General features: G+C 42.5%; 1 protein-coding gene across 2 annotated transcripts in view; it reads left to right on the top strand.

The window, feature by feature from the left end:
• The first annotated feature begins 81 nt into the window (after nucleotides 1-81).
• KNTC1 (kinetochore associated 1) overlaps nucleotides 82-9,420 on the top strand; it is a 103,943-nt gene continuing 94,604 nt past the window's right edge. For both annotated transcript variants that reach the window (XM_026457382.1, XM_026457381.1), the window contains exons 1-3: nucleotides 82-228; nucleotides 2,870-3,040; nucleotides 7,876-7,996. In XM_026457382.1, the coding sequence (XP_026313167.1) occupies nucleotides 2,912-3,040; nucleotides 7,876-7,996 (250 nt within the window). In that variant the 5' untranslated portion in view covers nucleotides 82-228; nucleotides 2,870-2,911. The remainder of the gene's footprint in view (nucleotides 229-2,869; nucleotides 3,041-7,875; nucleotides 7,997-9,420) is intronic.

Consider the following 9,420-nt stretch of genomic DNA (forward strand, 5'->3'; position numbering starts at 1 on the left):
GGAATGCGCAGTCGGGAGAACAGAACGGGCGGAACTCAGGGTGGGGCAACGTCCTATTTCGAGTCTAAAGTAATCTTGGTCTCGTCCGGCCGCCGTAAAGGGGTTGGGTTTAGTGTTCTCCCTCCAATTTAAACCTGTGGGATGGAACCTAAAGATTAGAGGCGGTTGTGTGAGTCAGGAAGAGGGGCCGGATACTTGAGTGTTTCTCTTTAGTTTCTTCAATTGCAGGTGAGGACGGGGAGTTGCGCTGTGTAGGGAACTGGGGGTGGGTTCAGGACGAAGTAACTGCAGCCTCTCCTCAGTTCCTATTTTTCCCTTTAACGCCGTCAGGAGAGAGGTTGGAGTCGGTTTTTGCGGGCGGCGGTGTCCAGCGGAGAGCGTTTAAGTACGGAGGCCTAACTGACAAGTGTTTCATCTTGCTCATTCTCTCGTATTCGCGAATCTGTTCTGCCTTCCGCCGCCAGAGTGATCTCAAAATTATCAAATCAGGCCACTCGTTTGCTGAGTTTCCCTCTACCCCTTGTACTGAGAATAAAATTCAGTCTTGAAGTCGAGGTTTTTTTGGGCTCCACTGCTCTCTCCCTCACTGTCTTCTACTTTTGCTTTGACCCGGCAGCAGCATCAAACGCTTCCTACCCAGCCTCTGAGCCTTTGCACTCTGTTCCCTCTGCCTATGTCGCGTTCCGCCTAAGTTTTGCGTACTTGACTTCTTGTTATTCAGGTCTCAGCTCAGATGTCACCTCCTTCCCTTCCCAAACAAATCCTTCTTCAGCGACGCCTCACCTCATCCATTTAATCACTGTTTCCTTCAAATCATTTAGCACTTTTTGCAATTATTTGTGCATTTGCTTTTTTTGTAGAGGTAGCGTAACAAGATGTGTATTAACTATTTTATTTTTGTCCGTTTTTCCCGCAAAAACATAAACTTCGTAATGGCAAAGACATTTTGTGCTTTGTTCAAGCTATGCTGCCAGTTCCTACAAAGGTGCTTGGCACATAGTATATAGGTATTCAATAAACATCTGTTGAATAAGTAAATGTGGCAGTTATGGGCGGTTTCTCTATTTCGCAGATGTGGGAAATTGAGACCTATAAAAGTATTCATTCCAGCCTGTCCCTCCTCCTTCATCTCCTCACTCCCACCCAAACACCAGTCACTAAAACTGTTCTCTATTCTCCAAACATGTTTTGTTTGTGTTCCCTTGCTTATGCTCTTAGGAAGAACTCTTTCAACATTTATAAAACTGTGATCTTCAATTCTCAGCCCAAGTGTTACCTGCTTCCACTAATAACAAATTAGCTAACACCTAAAATTGAATGTTTGCCATCAACCAAGCATTGTTCTGTGAACATTTAAAACTCAAAACATTGGGAGTCTGAAGCAGAAAGATTGCTTGAGCCCAGGAGATCAAGGCCAGCCAGGGCAAAATAGTGAGACCTTCGTCTCTCAAAAAACCAGAATTAAAAAATAGAAAACTCCTTCAGGCGGGTACAACTACGTTAGTCCCTTGGTATTGGTATCCACAGGAGATTGGTTCCGGGACCTCTCACAGATACCAAAACCCTGGGATGCTTAAGTCCTTGTCATAAAATGGCATAGTATTTGCATGTGGCCTGGGAACATCTGCCTGTATAATTTAAATCATCTCTAGACTACTTATCTTGCCTAACAATGTAAATGCACTATGCCTGTAGGTGGAATCTAGGAATGTGGAACACATGGATATGGAGGGCCAACTATATGTATATATTTTTTCCCAGATGGAGTTTCACTCTTGTTGCCCAAGCTGGAGTGCAGTGGCACAATCTCAACGTACTGCAACCTCCGCCTCCCGGGTTCAAGCAATTCTCCAGCCTCAGCCTCCTGAGTAGCTGGGATTACAGGCACACACCACTACGCCCAGCTAATTTTTTGCTTTTTTAGTAGAGAGGGGGTTTCGTCATGTTGGCCAGGCTGGTCTCAAACTCCTGACCTCAGGTGATCCACCCACCTAAACCTCCCAAAGTTCTGGGATTACAGGCATAAGCCACCATGCCCGGCCTGTATATTCTTATTTTATAAATTAGAGAATTGAGGAACAGAAAGATTAAGTGATCACCCATGGACAACTGCCTAGTCATTGTGAAACAGCATCAAGTCAGAAATTGTTTCTTCCTTGTGCTATACCTTTTATAGATATTAAAACATACTTCTAGTAGCACTTATCAAACCAATTGTAATTATTTGATTATCATTCCCTACCAGTCTTGATCCAAGGATTGTTTTTCTCCTTAGTGTTCTTTTCCCACCCAGACTCCAGGTAATATGGTTTATGTAAACCTTTACTTTTTGAGATGGTTAAACCTCATAAGATTTCAAGCTTAGTTTTTGGTCCAGAAACCTAATTCATTTTTTTCTCCTTCCCCAATCATTTTTATTTATTATATAATAATACAATGATAGCATTAATGGACTTTTTCTGAACTTCATCTGGAATCTTATCATCCTATGATATCCCAGACAATCTGGCAATTAAACCTACACTGTTTGCTGCTATACTGATTAAAGGTTTATTTCTAATGAAAACTTGGGATAATTCCAAACTAGACACACAAAAGTAGTGGAAGCTCTAGGATACATTGGTAAGATCAGAATTGTTGGTCTGTGTGCATAAACCAATATGTTCTCTGGTAACCATGATAGCTCTAGTTCCATTTATGTTATTGGCCCAAAGTGTTTAGTGGCCACAGCAATAACAAGAAGACAAAGATGTCTGTACATGTTACTGTTAGACTTTTGTTTTTGTTTTGTGAGTAAACTTTCTCATTTCCCAAGGAACTGGGTTCTATGCAACAAGATAATAAGGTGTCTAATTTTATGTTGTTACAGGAAAGATAGTGATTCCTGACTCAGGAAGACAGTCTCAGAAACATGTGGAACGATATTGAGCTGTTAACAAATGATGATACCGGAAGTGGGTACCTGAGTGTCGGTTCAAGAAAAGAACATGGAACTGCTTTATATCAAGTAGATATGCTAGTGAAGATCTCTTCTGAAAAGGTAGTGATTATTACACTGACTGTTTCATTCACAGAATTTTTACTGAGTGCTTAGTAGGCCTAGTGGCCCACAGTAAATATTTTGTGAATGAATATAGCACTTCCTCAAGGAATGAAGATTCAATCTTAGATTGCTAGAGATTTACATCTGAATACCCTCTGCATCATGTCAGGATCAGTATTTTCACGACTGAAGGATTCTTAGTTCCTCTTGATATTTCATGCATACTAAATGTGTGTAAGTTGATACAAAGAGTATTTTTTTTTTTTTTTTGAGACAAGAGTCTTGCTCTGTCACCCAGGCTGGAGTGCAGTGGTGTGATTATGGCTCACTGCGATCTCTGCCTCCCAAGATTCAAGTGATTCTCGTGCCTCAGCCTCCCGAGTAGCTGAGATTACAGATGTGTGCCACCATGCTCAGCTAATTTTTTGTATTTTTGTAGAGATGGGGTTTCACCATGTTGGCCAGGCTGGTCTTGAACTCCTGGCCTCAAGCAATCCACCCACCTCAGCCTCCCAAAGTGCTGGGATTACAGGTGTGAGCCACCGCGCCCGGCATACAAAGAATATCTACCAGTAACGCAGGAAATAAAATGTTACCAATAGAGTTAAAGGGTCTGAGGGTCCATCCCTGAATCTATGTTCCTCCTGTTCCCTACCAGAGTCAAGCACCCTGCTGAGTATGAGGTTTATCCATGCATTTCTTTCTACATTTTAACTTTCTTCTGTCAGTAATTGCACCATTCTTGCTCCATGCCTGAAACCTTATTCTTTGCCTTGCATAGAAGGTACTATTAGGTGGGTGTGGTGGCATGCACATGTAGTCCCAGCTACTTGGGAGGCTGGTATTTAATTCTTTTTTTAATTAAAAAATTTTTAATTTTTACTCAAATGGATTCTGACAGATAATTCTCTTAATAAGAAAAAAACCTAGAGCAAAAGATAGGGCATCCACTGGGGATGTTATTCCTAAACGGAATTATATTTATGCTTTTGACTTTTTTTTTTTTTAAACTGGCTGATGGGATTTAAAAAAGAAATCATTCGTTATGCTGCTTTAAGCTGGTGTCTGTTGAACTGTGCTGCTTTTTTTTTTTTTTTTTTTTTTGAGACAGAGTCACACTGCTGCCTAGGCTGGAGTACAGTGGTGTGATCTGGGCTCGGCTCACTGCAACCTCTGCCTCCTGGGTTCAAAAAATTCTCCTGTCTCAATTTCCCAAGTAGCTGGGATTACACGTGCCACCAAGCTACAAAAAATTTTTGTATTTTTAGTAGAGATGGGGTTGCCCAGGCTAGTCTTGAACTCCTGGCCTCAAGTGATCCACCTGCCTTGGCCTCCGAAAGCGCTGGGATAAAGGCATGAGCCATTGCTCCTGGGTTTTACTGCTTTTAATATACCATGAATCGTAGTAAATGCAGCATGGTCCAACAATAAGATAACTAATATAGGATAAACATTAATTATGAGTAGTACAAATAAATCTCATTGTATTTTTTGGCATTAAATTATTAGAGGCAAACATTTAAAGTACAGCGTAATTTTTAAAAATTTTTTGAATCCTTCAAGACATCTGAAAGCGCAGTTTCTATAATGAGGAAATGACGTCTATTTGTTAGTATTTTTGTTTGTTTGTTTGAGATGGAGTCCTGCTCTGTTGCCCAGGTTGGAGTGTGGTGGTGCAATCTCGGCTCACTGCAGGCTCTGCCTCCCGGGTTCATGCCATTCTCCTGCCTCAGCCTCCCGAGTAGCTGGGACTACAGGTGCCTACCATCACGCCTGGCTTATTTTTGTGTTTTTAGTAGAGATGGGGTTTCACCATGTTAGCCAGGATGGTCTCGATCTCCTGACCTTGTGATCTGCCCGCCTCAGCCTCCCAAAGTGCTGGGATTACAGGCGTGAGCCACTGCGCCTGGCCATTTGTATTTTTTTGTTTTTTTTTTTAAGAGAGGTTCTCACTCTGTAGCCCAGGCTGGAGTACAGTGACGTGATGTTGACTCATTACAACCTCCCACTCTTGGGTTCAAGTGATTCTCCTGCCTCAGCTTCTGGAGTAGCTGGGATTATAGGTGCCTTCCACTACGCCTGCCTAATTTTTTTTTTTTTTTCTTTTTGAGACGGAGTCTTGCTCTGTCGCCAGACTGGAGTACAAGTGATGTGATCTCAGCTCATTGCAGCCTCTGCCTCCCGGGTTCAAGTGATTCTTCTGCCTCAGCCTCCTGAGTAGCTGGGAATACAGGCACGAGCCACCACGTCCAGCTAATTTTTGTATTTTTAGTAGAGATGAGGCTTCACCATGTTGAGCAGGATGGTCTCGATCTCTTGACCTTGTGATCCACCCACCTCGGCCTCCCAAAATTCTGGGATTGCAGGCGTGAATCGCCGTGCCCGGGCTTTATTTTTTAATATTATCAGGAGCCTTAAAACATGGAAGTGGCTCAGGCCTTTCTTGACCTCAAAGTTGCTGTTGAAAAATAATAGTGTTTGTGTATAGAATCTTGGATTCTGTTAGGAACTAAAATTCTATCTATTATTAGCACAGGGCATATACTTATCAACATGTTTTGAACATCTGCTATGTTCTGAGCCCAGTGTTAGGCACTTGGACATAAGATGGCATCTTATTCATTCCTTTTAGGATCTTACCTTAAAGTTAGGCACACAGAACCCAAACAATGAAAGATAATTTAGCTGTGCAAGTCAGTATATGCTAAATGCCAAATGAACAGTGTAGACAGTAAATGAGTAGGAATTCAATCGATGGAGAGCTCATTCTGGGTTGAGCAGTTTAAGGAGCATTTCCTTAAGAAACTATGTGTAAGCCCGGTGTGGTGGCATGTCCTATAGTCCCAACTACTCAGAGGCTGAGGTAGGAGAATGGCTTGAGCCCAGGAGTTCGAGGCCAGCCTGGGCAACATAGGGAGACAACATCTCTAAAAAAAATAAAAATTAAAAATAAACTACACTAGCTTTGGGCCTTAAGAAGGAAAACAGTTTAGGCAGAGAGAACCGTGTGGATAGATCCCTAGAAGATATAGTGCTGTTCTTTTTTTTTTGAGGTGAAGCCTTGCTCTGTTTCCCAGGCTGGAGTGCAGTGGTGTTATCTTGGCTCACTGCAACCTTTGTCTCTCAGGTTCAAGTGATTCTCGTGCCTTACCCTCCCCAGTAGCTGGGATTATATGTGACCTCCACCACGCCTGGCTAATTTTAGTGCCATTCCTTGTTGGCAGTGCCTTCGTGTAACCTTTTACTAGTTGAAGAAGCAAGTAAAAAGATAAGAAGGAGGCCGGGCGCAGTGCCTCACACTTGTATTCCCGACACTTTGGGTGGTTGAAGTGGAAGGATCATTTGAGTCCAGGAGTTCTAGACCAGCCTTGCCTACATGGTGAAAACCCCATCTCTAAAACAATAAATAAATAAATAAATTAGCCAGGTGTGGTGGTGTGCATGTGTAGTCCCAGCTGTTTGGGTGGAGGAGGCATGAAGATCCCATGAGCCCAGGTGTTTAAGGCTGCACAATGAGTTATGATGGCATCACTGCATTCCAGGCCGAGCGGCAGAGGGAGACGCTGTCTCAAAATAAAGAAGAAAATAAGGTAGAAGAGGGATCAGAATGTTGGGGAATTTTCAAGGATTACACCTGGAGAAGATGACTTTTGGAAGAGTCATAAAATGAGGTGAATAGCTGCATTTTGTTAAGGAAGAATAGGACTAGTTAACATTTATTGAGCATATACTATGTGCAAGGCTCTCTTATAAGCCCTTTACATGAATTCGTTTCATCTTTATTCAGTTGAACCTTGTTGGTATTATTATTATTATTACTCTTTTATAGAGAGTTAGTTGACGCATTTGCCTAAGATCACTCAGCTAGTAAGGGACTGAGCTTCCTCAACCACTAATCTGTCCAAGTGCTTCAAGACAGCTATGTGTGGGAAGCTCTGATTTGGCTTGTCTAGTGTTTTTAAAAATGTTGACTTAGCTGCCAATATTTAAAAATCAGAGGCCGGGCGCGGTGGCTCAAGCCTGTAATCCCAGCACTTTGGGAGGCCGAGACGGGCGGATCACGAGGTCAGGAGATCAAGACCATCCTGGGTAACACGGTGAAACTCCGTCTCTACTAAAAATACAAAAAACTAGCCGGGCGAGGTGGCGGGCGCCTGTAGTCCCAGCTACTCCGGAGGCTGAGGCAGGAGAATGGCGTAAACCCGGGAGGCGGAACTCGCAGTGAGCTGAGATCCGGCCACTGCACTCTAGCCCGGGCGACAGAGCAAGACTCCATCTCAAAAAAAAAAAAATAAAAATAAAAAATAAAAATAAAAATCAGAACATGTCACATAAAGATCCAGCTTCTGTTGATGAATGGGGAGGTATGGCCATGCCAGCGCTGCATCCCCACCATGCTTCCCACTGGCTGGTGTGAAGCAGATTCTATTCTTTCGTGTCTGTGGGGGTGTGGACCCTCCAGTTCACAGTTCACCACCATTCCCCTGCCTAGCATATCCACGACACCAAGACTTCATGCCAATCTTGATTAATTCATTATGTTAATGCGTGGCTCCTGCATCATAAAGTCAATCCTGAGGAAACAGGACTTGAACGTGAGAATCCCTTGCCCTTCCTGCCCATCCTGAACTGTTTTTCTACTTAGGATCCTGGATGGATTCAAGATATACCATACAAAGAAAAACTCGATGATTAAGTAGATCAAGGGGCAAAGAAAAAAAGCCTATCAAGTTTTAAAGTGGGGTATTGGGGAATTTGATGATACTATTGATAAGTATTGTTAAACTCGTATAAAAATGTTTGAATATTCATCATGCTTTTCTCTCCCACAGGCCTCATTAAATCCAAAGATACAGGCATGCAGTTTAAGTGATGGGTTTATTATTGTAGCTGACCAATCAGTGATATTGCTTGACAGTATTTGTAGATCACTTCAATTGCATCTTGTCTTTGGTAAGTATAATGTAATGAAGTAAGATAAATTGGAAGTCAAGTATATCTGCTGCCGATTTCTGCTGGATTGCCTCCTCTTTACTCCATTATTTCTGAGATTTCAAATTCGACCAATTTCAAGTAATTAAGCTTGAGTGCTCAGTGCCTTATTTGCGCTGGGCACTAGAGTCAAAGGACACCGAGATCTCTTCTCTCTTTACATCTAAGGGTAAATACACATGTAAAGCAACAATTTAGTTTGCTTGCTTGTGTTAGAATACTATGGAAAACACGAGCTCATTTGTGTTCAAATTCCTGAATCTTGTACAGAATTTCGGTATCATTAATGGGTATTTGCATATTTTTAGAATGAATAGCTCTCTAAAAGTCCTTTAACATACTTATGAATTAATTCTTCATCAAGCTACAAGACTTAAAGTACATGCAGATGTGGACTTGAGAGTGAATTAAAGCCGGGCGTGGTGGCTTATGCCTGTAATCCCAGCACTTTGGAAGGCTGAGGCAGCTGGATCACTTGCGGTCAGGAGTTCAAGACCAGCCTGGCCAACATGGTGAAACCTCGTTTCTACTAAAAATACAAAAATCACGCCTGTAATCTTTGTACTTTGGAAGGCCCAGGTGGGTAGATTTCCTGAGCTCAGGGGTTTGAGACCAGCCTGGGCAACACGGTGAAACCCCGTTTTCTCTACGAATGTACAAAAATTAGCTGGCCGTGCTGCTGTGCATCTGTAGTTTCAGCTACTCGAGAGGCTGAGGTAGGAGAATTGCTTGAACCTGGGAGGTGGAGGTTGCAGTGAGCCAAGATCATGCCACTGCACTCCAGTCTGGGTGACAGAGCAAGACTGTCTCCAAAACAAAAACAAAAACAAAAATTAGCTGGGCATGGTGGCATACACCTGTAATCCCAGCTACTCAGGAGTCTGAGGCAGGAAAATTGCTTGAACCCAGGAGGCAGAGGTTGCAGTGAGCCAAGATTATGCCACTGTACTCTAGCCTGAGTGACAAGAGTAAGAGTCTTGTCTTAACAAGACAAGAGTGAATTAAGGGGTAAATCAATGATTGTACTGAGCTTAGGCAAGACTATTATGGCAAGAATATTATGACTTTTTAGGCAAAAACAAAAAAGAGTGAATTAAGGGGTAAATCAATGATTGTACTGAGCTTAGGCAAGAATATTATGAAAGGTTTTTTTTGTTTTTTTTTTTTTTGAGATGGAATCTCGCTCTGTCGCCCAGGCTGGAGTGCGGTGGCACAATCTCGGCTCACTGCAAACTCTGCCTCCCGAGTTCACGCCATTCCCCTGCCTCAGCCTCCTGAATACCTGGGACTACAGGCAACCGCCATCATGCCTGGCTAATTTTTTGTGTGTATATATATATCTACATATATATATATATATATATATATATATTTTTTTTTTTTTT

Source organism: Piliocolobus tephrosceles, chromosome 10 (assembly GCF_002776525.5).
Source record: "Piliocolobus tephrosceles isolate RC106 chromosome 10, ASM277652v3, whole genome shotgun sequence".
Classification (NCBI taxonomy): Eukaryota; Metazoa; Chordata; class Mammalia; order Primates; family Cercopithecidae; genus Piliocolobus; species Piliocolobus tephrosceles.